Raw genomic sequence first — 18,586 nt, 5'->3', positions numbered from 1 at the left:
AACCAGATGGAGCTTCATCGGTTACACTTGTTCTTCCCACTTTAAATCTTTCTATCCACATTTCATTGAGTCTTGCCATTTTCACTTCCATCATCCTTTGGTGAATTTCAGCAGGTTTCACTCCCTTTGCTCAAAGAAATCTCAGTACGGTGAGTTGATCAACAATGGTGCAATCCTGCAGTGGAGCACCCATGTTCATTTGACCTTGGCTTCAACTAGACTAATGGCAGAGTGCTGCGCTGTGCAGGTTGGAATTACCCATCAGCCATTGTGAACATATTATATCATGTCAGCTTTTATCCATTAAGGTTACCACATAATTTTCTGCTTGACTTTACTGTTTGATTTACCCTTGTATGTTAAGTAGGTTAATTGGTAATTCTAATCTGGATTTACTGTATGTAGGTGGGTGTGTGTGAGTAGGCATTGTGATGGACAGGTGTCCCACACATGATTGTTTGTTTTCTTGCAACCATGGCTTCTGGTATAGGCCATGAGCTCCTGTCCTTCTAAATGGCATTAGTCAGGTTTAAGAATATTATATTATGTTTGTTTAGTAGCATTTGAAATGCTACTAATACAGTGTTGGTTTAAGAGATTATTTGTTTGTGCGTTTTAGAGAAAGCAGGATTTTTGCCTGTGCACAGAGACTGTATCTTACTGTTTAAAGAATTTCCCCACTTGTAAGAACAAGATATAGATTGGAGTGTTAGATTATGTTTATTTCCAAGAGCCTAATCTCCATATTTTATTTATTTTAAGTTAACATTTGCTATTTAAATATTTAATGTTTTACAAATTGCCTAAGACAAAGGAAGTTGCTAATAGAAAATGTCATACGTTCCAATTGCTCAGTAAGTTTTCATAATTTTGGATCACCTAGGTATGCCCATTTACAAATACAAAAACATATAATGGGAAGGTAATTGTTAATGAAAGTCGAAAATTATATCAGTTCTTTTGAAATGTCTTCATTTAATTATGAATAGAAAGCAATTGTATGATACAGAGAAAACTCAAACATGGTAAGAAGTTATTTACATTATAATAGTAATAGTGATACAGTGACATTTGTGCTGTCTCACAGCTCCAGAGCTCTGCATTCAAATTCTGATCTACTCAGTGACTTTGAGGCATTTGAACACTCTCTCCATGTCTTTGTTTGTTTCCTCCTGGTGCTCCTTTCTGTTCCCACATTCCACAGACATGCTGGCTATCCAATTTGATTCATCCAATTCTATATTTTCTTATAAAATTTTATCCATCGCAAGTTATTGAGTGGCTGGATCTTATCATGGCAGCATTGTGCACTTATGATAATCCCTTCCAGTCTTGCCATGCCACGTAGTGTCATCTATATGACATATGGACAACAGAGATGGATTGTTTAAAGACTGCCAATTCACAGTTTTTAAGTGGGTTGCCAGTGGATATCTCTTCTCCCTGTACATCAACATAACACTTTATAGGAGATTATTTAACTTTCAAATATTGCATATTGGATTCTAAGAAAATGATGTTCTTTGAAAAGCCTTTTCATCTAGTTCCCATAGTATACATTCTTTAAAGGGACTGTAAACAGTCTTCAGCTCAGTATGTGATCCCAGTGTGATCAATACACCACTGGGCATTGTTTGTATAATATTGGATTACTGATAAATTGCATATCATTTGGCACAGAATAAAATCTAAGTGAACAAAGCAAAGACCTTTTAGATTAAAAAAAATCTGCATTATTGCTAAACTGACGTTGTCATATAGAAGTAAAAACTAAACAGTCTACTACAGATGGTGTAGACAACCATACTCACTGACACTCTTCTAAAGCAAGTTTTATTAATAGGAAGTTTCAAATCTCCATACTATAATTTCTTTTTGCTAGTGAAAGCTTTGTGGAAGGCGGCTGGGGCCCATGCCCGACCAGGATGCCCTTGCCACATATTTTCCGGGGGAGCAGGCATGGGAAACCCAATACCTCTCCCTGGACGATAGATGGCCACCCCCCTGGGTTGGAGCGGTGCCTCGGTTTCCCACACGGCTCCATGGGAATTGGAGTTGGGTGCAGCCCTGTTGGGACTCCTGAGCCCGTATGGGCAGCGTATTCACCACACCCAGAAGTGCAGCCGGAACTCAGCAATCAAGCATCTGGAGCACTTCCGGGTGAGCTATAAAAGGGGCCAGCAGCCACCACTCTGGGAGCCAGAGTTGGGTGGAGGAGGATGAGGTTGCCTGGGAGGAGTGATGGAGGAAGAAAAGGATTAATGTGGTTTTTGTGTTGCTGTTTTTGGGACTGTGCTGTGGCTGGGGAACACGGGGAAGACGTGCCCCCAGCTGAAGAAAAATAAATTTGTGTTTTATTTTTACGCATGGCTCTGTGTCCATCTGTGCTTATATAGTGCCTTTTCACAGCTTACATAACAAAAGTAATAAACTGGCAAGCAATGAAAGAACACTCAAAACATCAGGGTAATATAATATAGTTTAACTCTGGATTAAGTTATTAAACTGTCAGGTGTTCAAGTATTTCAAAGCAGCACATCATCATCACATGATGAATAAAAGGCACTGAGGTTGCATGGTGGCCTCTACTGGCTCTTTTTCAATTGACTTTGTTACTAATTTCTCTGCTAATTTCTTGGATAGATAGGACCATTCAGAGATGGTGTTCAGGTGTAACTATCAAGTGTTGAACCTAGCTGTCATAGCTTTTTTATAACTTTTCCCAAATTGATCATTGACAACCTCATTAAAAGGTTTTTCAAAGAGAAAGACTACTTGACAAAATACAGGGTGGCCCACAAAAAAGTGGCCCACCTCCACTGAGACAACTCCTGCTTTGTCTGCATTGAGAATGTACATGAACATGCTGAAACAGGCACAGAGATTTATTGATGCACAAGGAGATCACTTTCAGCATCTTCTGTAAATGCGAGTACCAAATTTGATCTTTTTTTTTTCTTCACCACGTAATGCAGTTGTCTCGGTGGAGGCGGGCCACTTTTTCATGGGCCACCTTGTATAATTGGCTGTCTAAAATGACAGTATTGTCCCCATCATGAAATCAAAGAGAGAATGCAACATAAAATAAAAACTGACAGATGCATACTGTATTTCTGTTCTAATGATTAGCCAGTAACAAAAGTGGTGTAGGTTAACAGCTTACATCGTAAACTACCTCTACTTTACTCCTTCGGAAGCCTTCCACTTCAGTTTTTCATGGTTTATGTCTGAGGTAAGAATGAGGGGAGATATTTTGGTGGAGGTCAGAAACTGAGTGGAAGATGGCATTCTGTCAGAGGTGGGCAGAAAAGGGGAGTTTTAGAAGAGGATAGATACCATGTTGGAAGAGGTGGGAGGAAGGATGGAGTTTTGCCATAGGGAGGAAAGAGTTTGTTAGAAGGTGGATGGCAATTTGTGAGTGTTCTAGAGGAGGATATCCTAAGGATGCAATAAGATACAAGAGGAGCAGATGAAGCCACAGAGGAAGGCTTATGTGTCAGGCATATGAAAAGAGTGGGTTTCACTGTAAAGGATGCCCAGGGCAGCAAAAAGTGATGTAAAAAGATTTAAGGCTACCAGGCTACCAGCTAAGGTTACAATCTAAGCTAAGGCTACAAGTTACCAGCTAAAGCTATAAGGCTACCAGCTAACTTAGGTAAATAAAGAAAATGGCTGATAAACCAAAGATGATAATGTAGAGGAACTAACACAGCTGGAAAAAAATGTAAAGGCATCCTCCCAGAATGCTATGTGGCATAATAGCTAAGATATGGAATTTTAAACTACAACATTTCAGATTCATTTCCTGCCTGTAACTATGTGAACTCTGTAAATGTTATTTAACCAGCTTGTTGTCCAATTTTAATGTATTATGATCTTGTTAAGTAGCATATTTGACAAATATACATTAATAATAAGTAATAAAAATTATATCAGAAATGCAAACTATGGCACTTAGTTTCATTCAGTAAAGAAAACAGCATCCATACAGCATCTATCATTTTCGAAGAATAGAATTCACATTCATCACTTTTAACTTTCTCCATGTGAAACCTTTTTCATTATTTTGTATATTTAGTATTTTTAATGTGTGGATAGAATAGAATAGAATAGTGGTGCAGTGCTGAGCACTCCTGCCTCACATGTCTAACGACCCAGCTCTGCCATTATCTGTATGGAAAAGCACATTCTGTGGAAGGTATTTCTTTCATCCAAAGAAATAAGATTTAAGGCTGTTTATTAACATCCCTGAAATATACTGTACATAATATGTTAACTGGAAATTATAAAATAGTTCTGGTGTGAATGATTATGTGAATTTGTGTGAGTTTACCTTAAATTTGAACAGGAGAGGCCTCAGTTCCTTGGAGTAATTGAATGGAAACCTATTTCCAAATATAGATGTAATTATTTTTTATTTATTTGTTTGTGTCTCTCTGAAATGTGTAATTAATTTATTTTCTCTAGCTCCTTTTATTAATGGTACTTGTAACTTAAAATACAACATTTGCTGCCTGATGGACTAATGGCCCATATAGGATTAGCTCCTGTCGTGCACCAAATGCTGCCAGGATAGGTTATAGCTCCCTATGAATTGGTATTGTTATAAGCTCATAAAATAAATGTGCTTAACACTCTGTTCACAGTCAGTCAAAACAATTCCTCATGCTGCCACCCAGCTTTCTAATAGTTTTACCAGAAATTTGAGTAAGCGAGGCTATATGTTTATTGCATTTTTCATTTAGCCTGTCTTTCTTTATGAATAATTTAAGCAGCTTGGAAACAATACCTTTACAAGGGAAAATTTGAATGTGTTATTTCCAGAATGCATTAGTATTCTATTTATGCTCATGGCAAGGTGATTCAGTTTCCCGCTAGTTTGTTTCTTCTTTCTTCTCCTTGTTTATCTTTTTCTCACTCGTTTTAATTCTTGTTTATTGTATTATAAATGTTTTCCAGCACCTTTGGTAGGTGGTTTTTTACAGCATACACTATCCTAGTGCTATTGCTTTGGCTGCTGGTTGCCCATAAAAACACATGGTCACTATAAAGTTCCACTATGTTATTTTGTCCTTTTCCTAATATTCCTCTACAAGTCAGAGAGAGGAAAACTGACTGTTCTTTATACATACAGTATGCACCAAATAGCTTTTCAGAGTATTCAGCCTTCTTAGGGAAGGTGGATAAGATGTTTGAAATGGTGCCACCAATGGACTTGATAGTCTTACAGTGTGACGTCAATGTTTACTTCAGGAATGAAAGAGATACCTGTCGGATCTGAACCAGAATGATAAGTTGGTATTGGGTTACTGTGCTAGTCATGGATTGCCATTAACAGCATGTTTTTGTACAAAAGGAGTCTCATAAGTGTACCTGGTACCAGACCAGTTTGGGCCAAAGACTGATAATTAACTTTGAGGTTGTGTTGTCTGACCTGAGATCATGTTTTGGACACTTGGGTGAAGAGACTGAAGAGCTGTCACCTGATCGCCATTTGGTAGTAAGTTGAATTTGAAGTGAGAGACATAGGAAGGACAGACTGGGAAAGCTTAGTTGAGCAGTAAGAGTGTCATGGGAATGTCTGGGCAAGGTTTCCATTCATGATGAATTCAACTTCTATTTCCAGGAGAACTTCTCTCATATGCAGAGCAAAGTCAGGGAATTTGAGTCTAAATGGAACATGTTCAAGCCATCAATTGCATATGCAGCTGCTAAAAGCTAAGACATCCAGGACCTCTCACAGTGGAGGGTATCTGTTTGTGAAGTTTAGGGGTTGCTTCATTGCTTTATACAGATAATAATGTCTTATTTGCCTCATCTGAGTGTGACCTTTGGCACACACTTGAGTGATTTGTTGATGTGTGAAGCAGCAGGAATGATCAGCACCTCCAAATCTGATGTAATGATTCTATCACCAAAAAGGGTGGATTATTCTCTCCAGGTAAGGAGTAGGGGTGAATTGATCTTAGTGGAGGAGTTCAGGTATATGAAGATCTTGTTCTATAATGATTTAAGTAGAAAATGAGACCAACAATCAGATTGGGGGGGGGACTAATGTTCTGACAGTGCTGTAATAATCCATGATGCTGAAGTAGCTGCAAAGTTTAAAATAAAATGTCTTACTTTTACATCTCGATCTACATCCCTATCTTCACCTATGACCATAAACTGTGGGTAATAACTGAGTAAAATTGTGAGTACAAATGGCAGAAATTGGGTTTCTTCACAGTTTTGCTGTGCTGATGCTTCATGATAGGGTGAGAAGCCAATCAATTCCAGGAATACCTCAAAGTACAGTCATTGCTGCTTCATATCAAAAGGATCCAGTAGAGGTGGTTTGAGCATGTCTTAAGGATGTTCCCAGGGTGGACCTCCTAGAATTATTCTGAGTATGGGCAAAGACCTTGTGGAAGTCCAGGAACACAATGGAGAGATTATATCTCTTGGCTGGCTTGTAAACAGCTTAGAATTGTCCAAGAAGAGCAGGAATATGTAACTGGGGACAGGGAAGTCTGGACTGATTTGCTTGGCCTGCTGCTGCCATGACCGTAACCAGGAAAAGATGTTTGAGAAAAATGGGATATGATATTATTGTTCCAGTTTTTTCTAATATATTAATGATCCAATGCATGGTCAATGTCTAAAATGTTACTTTGGACCATTTACAGTGAAATCTTGTTGCTTTTATACAATGTATGGATATAAGCTGACTGATGTTTAATTAATCATGCCTCTACATGCTTTTTTAAAAGTATAATGTAACCATTCATAATGTATCTATAAGGCAGAGTTAAAAGTAGAACAAACACAACTTTCTACATAACAGAAACTAGCAAATGGTCACAAGATTGTAATCAATGTTTAGAACGGATTGGTAAATGGCAGGTTTAATTTGTAATGTATGTATGTTCATGTATGAGGGATGTGACAGCATGTAGAAAAACATATTCCACGTTGACAAACACATACAAGAATTGCATTGTACTACTCTATGTATACAGTGCATTCAAATAGTATTCAGCTCCCTTCACTTTTTCAACACATTTTATGTTGCAGCCATTTATGCTAAAATCATTTAAATCTATTTTTTCCCTCATCAATCAACACTCAATACCCTAGAGTGGCAAATTTTAAAATTGTTTTGCCCATTTATAAAAAAAAAAAAAAAAATGAAATGCCACATCGGCACTAATATTAAACCCCTTAGTCTTCTTGGCTTATGATCCGACAAGCTTCACACCGCTAGATTTAAAGATTTTCTGCCATTCTTCTCTACAGATCCTTTCATGCACTGTGAGGTTGAATGGAGCACACTGGACAACAATTTTCAGGTCTCTTCAGAAATCTTTGATTGAATTCAAGTCCAGGCTTTGGCTGAAACACTCAAGGGCATTCACAGAGTTGTCCCAAAGCCTCTCCTATGTTGTCTTGACCTTGTGCTTAGAGTCATTGCCCTTTTGGAAGGTGAACCTTCGGCCCAGTCTGTCAACATCGCTCATTAAGAGTATTTCTGTACTTTGCATAATTCAGTATTCCTCTCAACCCTGACTAGTCTCCTAGTCCCTGCTGCTAAAAACAATCCCACAGCATGATGCTGCCACCTCCATGCTTCACTGTTGGAATGATATCATCCAGGTGATGAGCAGTGCCTGGCTTCCTTCAGAAATAATACTTAGAACTGAGGCCAAACAGTTTAATTTTGGTTTTATCAGACCAGAGAATCTTGTTTCTCACAATGTGCCTTTTTCAAACTACATGCAGGTTTTTAAGTGTCTTTACTGAGGAGAGGCTTCCATCTGGCCACTCTGCCATAAGCCCAGATCAGTGGATTGTTGCAATAATGGTATTCCTTTTCAGCAAAATCCTTTCTACCCGAAAGGGAAAAACAGAAAAAGAGGCAACTAAAGTGAAAATAGGGAGTTTGAAACAGTGCCACAAAGTTTTTGATAGTAAAGATCTATTTACATCTATTGTCACATTTGGTCAGAAGGTACCTGACACCCGATAAAGATTTTTTTTGTTATTAGTATTTTAGACATTTAACTCAATTTCTAATTCTGATTTCTAATAAAACACTCATTCAACATTTCCCCTATCAACATTTTCCATCTATATAGTATTTTGAGAGACAAGAGCATGATTCATGGTACATAAAAACTGAAGTGATTTTATAGTTGTACTGGGAAACTAATTAAAGTTCAGTAAAAGTGCTGAAATTAATTATTGTATATCAGTATTCCATCCATCCATCCATTTTCCAACCTGCTGAATCCAAACACAGGGTCACAGGGGTCTGCTGGAGCCAATCCCAGCCAACATAGGGCGCAAGGCATGGAACCAATCCCGGGCAGGGCGCCAACCCACCAAAGGACACACACACACACCCACACACCAGGGCCAATTTAGAATCGCCAATCGACCTAACCTGCATGTCATTGGACTGTGGGAGGAAACTGGAGCACCCGGAGGAAACCCACACAGGCATGGGGAGAACCCGAGTCTCCTAACTGCGAGGCAGCAGCGCTACCACTGCGCCACTGTGCCGCCCATATCAGTATTGTAAATGGCAATATTATTTCCTATGAGATATATGGCATAGCGTGTATTATCAGTTAGATATTCTTAAACTGACTTAATCAAATTCATTGTTGCAAGGAGCTGGAGTCTACCACAGTGCAAGGAAACTTACACTCAAACTTGCAATGAGGTCAATTTAAAGATGAAAATTAACCCAACTGCCTGCATTTGTGGATGTAGAAGGAAAACCAGAGTACCCGGAGGAAAGCTTAGGTAGACACATGAGAACATGCAAATTGTATACAGATAATGACTGTTGGTAGGATTAAATCCCAGGATTCTGCATCTGTGAAATAGTAGCATTACTCAGTGTACTCAGCTGCCTCCAGTATGGTATATGCAAAAGTTAAATAAATATAACCATTTTCTGCAAAATGTGCTGGAAATGTAATAAGTGAAAATGCTGTGTTAAAATGTTTAAAAATAAATGTGAGCAAGTAAAATGACACTAATATTTGATGAATGATAATATTTAATGCATTCAATTACACTTTCTTCTGAGTCGTCTTTATTACCTTGCCACTGGAAATGAATCTCTTTTTTTGTTTCTGTTTAGTTTCTATCTTTGTGCAGTCGAGGTACCACACACCTACTTCAGCAAATGGGCATCCGGTGGAAGGGTTTCCATCACAGGACCTGACAGGACAATTTACTGTTCCCAACTGCCTAGGTAAACAGAAATTTGCCAATTATTTTAACTTTAGGCTATAGTGGTACAGCAGAAATACTTTAAGTAAGCATTTTAGCCTCAGCAGATATGAAATATTCAAGAGAAAATATTCACCATGAAAATGCAAAGATGATCAGCTCAGAAAAAAAAAAAAAAACTTGTGTGAAGGAAGAATGAAAAAATACACTGTAGGCACAATTGGTATTCCTCTGGAGTTTTATTGTTGAGCAAATACAATGTTCTCAGTCAATAAATAACGTTATTTTACATCAAATCTGAATGTTTAACAAAGGAAAAATGAGTTTTGTTTTCTCAGGGGAAATATACAGTAAGTGTGTGTAATTATCAGGCATCTAAATTCCAAATCTGCATCAAAAGGAGCCTGTTGAGATGGTTTGGGTATCCTGGATGCCTTCCTAGGTACACAGTTATATCTCTCAGTTATATCGCTGATCTAGGAATGCCTCAGTATCCCTCCAGAGGAGTGGAAGAGGTGGAAGGGAAAGGGAACATCTAGGCATAACTGCTTACACTGATGCCAGTGCATCCTATAACCAGATTATCAGCAGAAAGTGGATGGATGGAGGGTAATTACTAATCCTTTTTACCTCGCTTGTTTATTTGTTTGCTTGTATAAAATGCAACAAATAAATCAAATAACAAGACATGTAACAAGTAAAATGTTTGGTCTTTCAAAAATATTCAGTGAGCAATACAGCCTCCCTCATTTTCAATAAACACCATAAACCTCCCATCCATAATGTTTATCAGTTTATTGATCTGTTCACAGTGAATTTTGCTGAAGCAACAATCACAGCCTCCCAAATGCTATTCATAAAGGTGTATTGTCTTCTCTCATTATAAATTTCAACTTTGAGAAGTGTCCACAAGTTCTCAATAGGACTTACAGTTTGTCAAGTGATACCTAACCAATTAGTGGAATATTTGGATTTATACAGTGGATCATTTTCCTTCATAAAGATCATGGTCTTCTTGAATGAACTTGATTTCATCCTGTACCACTGTATCACGTCTGGAAGGAAACACCTTACAGAAACTGGCAGTAGGATTAGAAGTTGATTTTCAGCCAATCTGTAACCAAAACACAGCCAGCTAGCTCAATATTAATGATAGCAGCCCATACCAGTACCATTCCACAAACTTGATGGCTCCTGACTAAAAAGGTGCCCTTTGTCCTATACTGGTCCAGCCATGGACCCATCCCTTTGGTCCACCAACAATCATTCTTGTTTCAGTTGTCCATAAAACATTTGAAAAATCAGTTTTCAGGTATTTCTTGTTCTAATCTTGATGCGTTAACTTATGAATCTTATTTAGTGGTTATCAATTTTCAGCCTTCTTTACCTTAGCTATGTATCTCTGCACTTGGTGGGGAAGGAGGCTAATAGGCTCCTGGAAGCTTTGTGTTTAAATTCTTCTTGAGTCTTTTGCAGTTAACTTGCAACTTTTCTTCTCCATGAGCCTTTTTGTGACACTGCTTATGATCTGCAACAAAATGTTTGATTGTGTGGTGGTTACAACTCAATAGTCTACCAATTTCCAGAGTGTTGCATCCATCTGAAAGGCATTATACAATTTTTCACTTTTCAGTGTCAGTTAAATCTCTTTTTTCATCCATTTTACCCGAGGGAACTAAGCTGTCTAATGATTATGCACACCTTAATATAAGGTGTTAAACACTTTAAGCCACACCCTTACTCATTAAACAATTACATAGCACCTGAAAATTAATACATCCAGTAGCCATTCAGGTGTATATGCTTTAGAGGTGAAAAATGTACATACAGTGTAGTAATAGTTGTGACAGCTGGGGTGTACTTAGACCACCAACACACCAAATGTTGTCAGAATTTCTTCATCATGCTGTTCAGGTATTTTTTTTAATTAAATCATAAATATGAGTAAGTCCAAAGCAAAAGAAGCAGATCACCAAAGGTTTATAGAGTCCCAAATATCATATATGCATGTAGCGCAGTTTAAAATATTTTCCTTAGAATTTTACAGCCCAGTTGACTTACATTGCTTCTCCAATCCAATTCCTCTCAGTGTAGGATATTTCTTCAGTAATCAGGGCTGGTCTTCTTTAAGCAAATGTACTTTCTGAGTGGCAGAATTCTTTCAACATACATGGCAGGACATGAACTTTCTTTCCATTCATCTCATCCTTTTATATAACATTCAAAGCACACATGATAAAAAGTGTAGGGTATGCCAACAATGATAACCTCATGGGATCTCCTCTCTCAGGTGCTTTCGGCTTCCTGTCTGCTGTGTCCCCTTTGTGTTATCCCTGAAAAGGGAGCAAACCAAGGCATAGTATAGGACAAAGAAACATTCAGAAACACCTCTGCAAAACAAGGCACAGAGTAGGGAACCTGGTTAGTTAAGGTTTGACAACTAAACGTAAAGCTAACCTTTAAATGTAAAGGTTTTAACTTGTCAGGGGCATCCTCAAGGCAAACCCAAACCCAGAATGAATATCAAAGAAACAAACCTTTTATAAACAAGTATCTCTATTAATTAAAAAATCATATAAAGTAGACATAAACATAGGGATACATCAAAGTATCAAATAAACAAAAAGTAAATAATAAACCTACTGTATTGTCCATCTGGGCCTTCTGACTCAGGATGCTAAATCTTTGACTAATGTGTGGAGCTCATAATGCACTTGGTCACTCCACAAATCACACATTATACTCCATTCTCATCTCCCATAGTTTTCTTATACCCTTTGACTTCTATTCTTACTACCTGTCAAGTGTTTGTCACTACACACTCCAAGTGAGATTAACAAATGGAAGTTGACTTTTAAGCCTGGATCACAAAGCACTTCAAGGTCAACCCCAGGAGCTATAGTACCTCCTCATAACCAAATAAGCTCTGGAGAAATCTTTAAGCCATACATCTGGAGACCCTCTGGCAATTCCAGGTTCTTCAGGCGAGAGGGGCCTGAGTTGCCGCGAAAGCTTGCATATTGTAATCTTTTTAGTTAGCCAATAAAAGGTGTCATTTTGCTTGGCTTTTCTCTACATTCATAATGGCTAACATGGTACAACACCCTAGTAATATTCCTAATTTAAGAAAATTGTAATTAATGTGGCCACCAGGGGGCGGACCAGCTCCCCAACCCGGATACAGATAGACATGAACAAGTTCAGCATATGCTTTTTTATTTTTTCCTGTGGGAAATGCCTTTCCCACCTGCACAGCACATTTCCAAGAACAATAAGCATGGCACACGCCAATGTGTTTTTTTCTCTCTCTCCCCCCCTCCCCAGTCAACCTCCACTCCTCCTGGCTAGCTTTGTCCTCCACCTCTTGACTCTGGCTCCTGGAATGAAGGCGTGTGGCTTCTTTTATGCTGCACCTGAAAGTACACCAGGTGGCTCGTTAGTGAGATCCAGAAGTACTCCCAGGTATGGGGGAAGCCCAATAAAATAGGGCTCTGCAGCACTCCCTGGAGGCACCCATGGAACCCAACAGGGCTGCCCTGAACTCCAAGTCCAGTGTTGCTCTGTGGGAATCCAAGTTACTGCTGCAACCCAGCGGAACTGCCATCTAGCAGCCTGAAGGAGATACTGTCCTGTGTTTGTTCTCTCCCCCGGTCCTTCCATTTCACAGGCGTCCTGGCCGGGTAAGGGCCCCAGCCGTCCACCACATTAATCTATATCTTATTTGTGTAGTTTAGTCTATTTTCAATTTTTGTTTCTATATTTAACTTTTATACTTTTATTTTGCCATTTTTTTTTTGTCACGGCAGCATTATGTTGCACTGATAGGTACTGCTGTTTTATAGCACACTACAGTACTAGGTTTGAATCCTGGTCTAGCCACTATCCATGTTAACTTTGTATGTTCTCCCTGTATCTGGCTGGATTTTTCCAGATGTACTTTGGTTTTTCAAATATGTCTGAGTTATGTTAATTGGCAATTCTAAATTGGCCTTTTATGTGTTAGGGCAAATTTTGACAGATTGGTAAATCATCACGGGTTGGTTCCTGCTTTTAACCCAATGCTATGTGTCCAAGCTGTGACGTCTATGACCTTTAACTGAGTTTGATAATACTTTATAGCTCTTTTTTGTCTAGTCATGAATGGATATTTTTAAATTCATTTAAACAAAAAATATACATTTTATACATTTCATAATTTTGCAATATTTTTGTTTCTGACTTAGTTTACTTACCGTATATTATGTGTCTTTTTCAAAGCAGGTACTACACCAGGGAGCTCTACTCTGTCTTCTCGGCCTCCACCCTTTCCAGTGCAACTTTCAAAATATATTCGCAAGGGAAACAGTGAGGAGATTGCTGATGACTTTGACTGGGATCAGTTACTAAATTAAACTAGAATTAGTACAACTGAAAATATTCTGTTTTTTGTAAATGACTTAAGAGGAAGAAAAGATAATTCAAAGTCCAATAAGGAAAACTAATAATATCTAAAGATGGTTGCTGTTTTAAAGACTTCCTTTTATAAAGCTGGCATGGATGTCATGAATCAATTCATTCACTTGTATTTACGGTGTACTTGAACAACCATGAATGGAGGACTGCTATCATCTTGAATGAGCAACAATTTAAACAACATTTCAAAGCAGCAAAGAATGGAACTATGGTAAAAAAAATGTATTTGCCTTTAATCAGCAGTAATATTAACATTAGCATTATAAGCTTATACTGTATATCTTATAAAGAAATGTAAAACCTGTTTGTAAAATATTACATTCCACAATATCCCAAATGGCATACAAGATAATCATTACTCATCCAGGATACTGAATAGCTGTAATAATAACTTTAAAAATATGGTACCTGTAAGTTGAGGATGTTCATGTTTATTATTTGTAGTATGTGTTTTTGCTGAATATTTGTAGAATAAATGTTTGCCTTTATGAAGCTCCTTTAAACAATAAATACATTTCATAAAAAAGTTATTTATTTTATTGTATAATAAAAGTATACACAGTATTATATTCCTTTATATACCTACATTTCTTATCATTTCAAGAGAAGCAGATGTTTTGCAGTCATATAAGGTTGCCATTTCAGTCTCTATGTATGATATACTATGTAATGAAGGTTATAGACTTTTATAATAATAATAATAATAATAATAATAATAATAATGATATTTACTGAAATATAGAAATATTGTGAGATATTATTCAATAGCTTGCACAGTTTCAAATTTATTATAATACAGGGCTAAAAGAGTCTGAAAACGTCTCTATCATATTACATGTAAAGTAGAAATAAACCCTGTTTGGACACTAGGGGCACATTTTCCCAAACATTCACAACCATTCATTTGGTATTATTTGAAGTTGACATTCAAGTTGAACTGCTTTTTTTGGATCTGTGTCATCAAAGAGACAATTTTACATCATAATCAGAGCAGGATGCCTGTCCATTACAGGGTTAATTCACACCCACATGCACCAGTGCAGTGCTAATTAGAAATGCCAATTAGCTTGACTTTGGGATGTGGACAAGAGCTGGAATATTTAGAGAAAACTCATCAAGAGCTATGAAAATAAAGAAAGCAAAGCCAATGCCCAGGCTATGTAGTGCAGTTTTGAGGGAGGCAAAATCAATGGCTATGATATGGGGTGGTAGAGGGCAAACACAGACAAATGGCTTGGAGGTTAAAAGAAGAAAGTTTGAGAGAAAAGCTACATTTCTGCCATCACCCTTGAAAATAAGTGTTCTCTGTTCCTATAGCTCAGAAATGCACATCAAACCACTTTTAGTTAACTGGAGTTTTTTCTCCCATTACGTCCATCTATTATACATTTCCTATTTTTATGGCCATATGCTGGTTATTACTTAATGCATGTCCTCTAGTTTCAGGACTTCAGCTTTCAGTGTTTTTCATTGCTTCTTGAAGAGCGCATTGTGGTTTGTGTGTCATGGCAAGAAATTTTTAGAAGAAAATTGAATCTAATGAAGGGCGGCACGGTGGCGCAGTGGGTAGCGCTGCTGCCTCGCATTTAGAAGCCCTGGTTTACTTCCCGGGTCCTCTTTGCGTGGGGTTGGCATGTTCTCCCCGTGTCTGCGTGGGCTTCCTCCGGGTACTCCGGTTTCCTCCCACAGTCCAAAGACATGCAGGTCAGGTGCATTGGTGATTCTAAATTGTCCCTACTGTGTGCTTGGTGTGTGGGTGTGTCTGTGTGTGTGCGCCCTGTGGTGGGCTGGCACCCTGCCCGGGGTTTATTTCCTGCCTTGTACCCTGTGTTGGCTGGGATTGGCTCCAGCAGACCCCCGTGACCCTTTAGTTAGGATATAGCGCGTTGGATAATGGAAGGATGGATGGATGGATGAATCTAATGCAAGACTAATAAGATGTCATTTTTTCACATTTATATCATCTCACTGGTTAGTGTCATCCATCTGAGAAGACATAAATATCTGTCTATTGGAGTAGTGTATGCTTAACTGTGCTTCTAAGCTTCTCGACTCCCCCAAAAAAATCATTGTCTCTCACACCATTAATAAGATGGCCTACGTTGGATCTTTTTAATGAAAATGGCTTTCTTTGGAGTCTTCAGGATCCTGTGTATTTAATATGCTATTTGTAAAGGAATAAAGACTCATAAAAAGTATAGGGTAGAGTGTCATGCACAGTATCAGATACCACTGGCAGTTTTAAGATTTGCTTTTAGAATTTATTGTTTATTGTAATCCCTTGTTTTCCTTAACTATACTAATTCAAAGTTTCACCATGGGATTCCCAGAAAGTACTCCCTAAGGGCTGTGGCTAAGGAAATTTCCATTATTTGTGTTTGCTAAATAAATATAACATGTATGTGTATGGAATATATGGATAAAATTAAAATACTGAGAGGAAATCCCACACAGATATGAGGAAAATGTGCAGTCAATACACAGGTCACAGACTGAACCCAGGCTCTGAAGCTGTGGGGTACAGCATGTGTTGCACATATATAGTTTGACACACATTAATTTTACACTGTGTGTGTTGTAACCCACTTTCTATGATCAAAGTGCATGTCTGGGTCAACTTTAAAGGACTATTTTGAGAACAGGTCAAATTCTGTTCGAACAAAGTGCTTGGGACTGAAAAAATAATTTGTTATAACAGGGATTTTTTATCATGGAATTGGAACATAGCGTGACCTTTGTTCTCGTTCCCAGAAGGAGGTGTTTCATTTCGCAGGGCACCCCAGATATCATAGAGAGGAGTCGCAGTGCACGGCTCAATGGCAACTCTGGTCTGTACCAGGAACTGACAGGGACGGCTCTGAGGGCAGATAAATAGGTGTTTGTTAGAGGAATCTGTGAGAAAGTGACACACCACCTGCTTACAGAGGAATTGAAGCATTACGCACATCTGAATCTGTTCCTCAGAGAGTCGCAGTCAGGGCAGCTGATGGAACGGTCCTTACGGATGACACTGCAGTTGTGACCCACTGGGTTGGCTACTTTGAGCAGTTGTTCAAAGCTGATCCTACAGCTAGGACGTTGGATATCTCTGGGTCCATGGTTCTTGAGGCTGATCCTCCAATTAGCTGTGAACCACTCAGTCTCACTGAGATTGCAAAGGTGATGAACCAGCTGAAGGGGAGAAAGGCTGCAGGGATCTGTGGTATCCGGGGTGAACTTCTCCAGGCTGGTGGTAAGGCTGTCCTCCTGGCATTGCAAGCAATCTTTGCTTCCATTTGGGAGACTGCCATCATCCCAACTGACTGGAAAATGGGACTTGTCATCCCTATCTGGAAAGGGAAGGGTGATCGCCTGGATTGCAGAAACTACAGGGGAATAACACTGCTCTTGGTGCCAGGTAAGGTCCTTGCTAGGGTCGTCCTCAATAGGATCCGTGATCACTTGCTCACCTACCAGCAACCGAAACAGTCTGGTTTTACGCCTAAGAAGTCTACCATCGACCGCATCCTAGCACTGAGGGTTCTCATGGAGCGCAAACACGAATATTGGTAGAGTTTCTTTGCAGGCTTTGTCAATTTTCGCAAAGCGTTTGACTCAGTTGATTGAGCTGCCCTGTGGGACATCCTGAGGGTTCGCGGGATCCCCTCGAGGTTGCTGTATATAATGGCCGGCCTGTACACTGGTACTGTGAGTGCTGTGCAGAGTGGAGGCAGGACCTCTGCATTTTTCCCAGTTGATTCTGGGGTTTGTCAGGAGTGTGTTCTTGCTCATACTCTGTTCAATGCTTGTATGAACTGGGTGTTGGGCAAGGTCATGGGATCAAGCGGTTGTGGGGCATCTGTTGGTGAAAAAAGATTCATGGATCTTGACTTTGCTGACGATGCTGTGATCTTTGCGGAGTCAATGGAGGCTCTGATCGGGGCACTTGAGAGACTGAGCGAGGAGTCTGAGTGTCTGGGCTTGCGAGTGTCCTGGATAAAAACTAAGATCCAGGTCTTTAATGACCTCTTGGGCACAACCATCAGCAGTGTGTCTGTTTGCGGAGAGAGTGTTGACCTTGTTGAGAGGTTTACTTACCTTGGCAGTGACATTCATGTCTCTGGTGACTCTTCCTAAGTCAGTAGACGGATTGGGAGAGCATGGGGGGTGTGACAGATGGGGCGCTGTCATCCCCTTGAACCCTCAGACCAGACGCAAGACACCAGATAAAAAGTCCAATAACTAAATTTATTGTAATAAATGTGCACAAAGCACCCTCCACTCCACAATTCTCCAATAAACAATACACAATCAAACAACCAATAATCACAATCCTCCACTCCCAGCAGCTCAGTCACTCTTCCTCCCAACTCGGCTCACTGCTGGGATTTCCCATAGTCCTTTTAAAGACCTTGACCCAGTGTCAAGTGTTTCTGTCCCTCAGTCCATGTGACTTTATAACACTTCCGGGTCGGGTAAAAACTCCTTTTCTTCAGTCCGGAAGTACATCATTTCCTCTGTCCCTGTGACTAGGACGTACTTCCGGGTTATAGTGAAAACACAAGTCCTTGAGCCTCCCTGCAGCGTCCCCTGGTGGCCCCCACGGTATCCAGCAGGGCTGAGATGAAAGACTCCAAGTTCCATGATGCCCTGCTGGAATTCGGGGCCCCTCCATGTTGCAAGGATGGCTCCATCTGGCAGCTTGGGGGTATTGGCCAGGATAAACTACCGGCCATATATCACAGGGATCATGAGGTCACTGGAAAGGGGTGTGTGGCGCACCCGATATCTATGCAAAGAGACGAAGGTCCAAGTCTTTAGAGTCCTGGTGTTTCCTGTCTTGCTGCATGGTTGCGAGACATGGATGCTATCCAGTGACCTGAGACGAAGACTGGACTCCTTTGGTACTGTGTCTCTCCGGAAAATCCTT

At 39.5% G+C, this 18,586-nt stretch overlaps 1 protein-coding gene across 5 annotated transcripts in view; it reads left to right on the top strand.

The window, feature by feature from the left end:
* The window catches only part of foxj2 (forkhead box J2), a 120,496-nt gene extending 106,299 nt beyond the window's left edge, over positions 1-14,197 (top strand). For 2 of the 5 annotated variants that reach the window (XM_051931723.1, XM_028810023.2), the window contains exons 10-11: positions 9,134-9,247; positions 13,483-14,197. In XM_051931723.1, the coding sequence (XP_051787683.1) occupies positions 9,134-9,247; positions 13,483-13,616 (248 nt within the window). In that variant the 3' untranslated portion in view covers positions 13,617-14,197. The remainder of the gene's footprint in view (positions 1-9,133; positions 9,248-13,482) is intronic. The other 3 variants (XM_051931724.1, XM_051931726.1, XM_051931725.1) reach the window with 3 other exon arrangements.
* Positions 14,198-18,586: the final 4,389 nt, after the last annotated feature.

The sequence above is a fragment of the Erpetoichthys calabaricus genome, chromosome 9 (genome assembly GCF_900747795.2).
Source record: "Erpetoichthys calabaricus chromosome 9, fErpCal1.3, whole genome shotgun sequence".
NCBI lineage: Eukaryota > Metazoa > Chordata > Cladistia > Polypteriformes > Polypteridae > Erpetoichthys > Erpetoichthys calabaricus.
The sequence above is the reverse complement of the archived record's forward strand: the minus strand, read 5'-3'. Positions and strand labels throughout refer to the sequence as shown.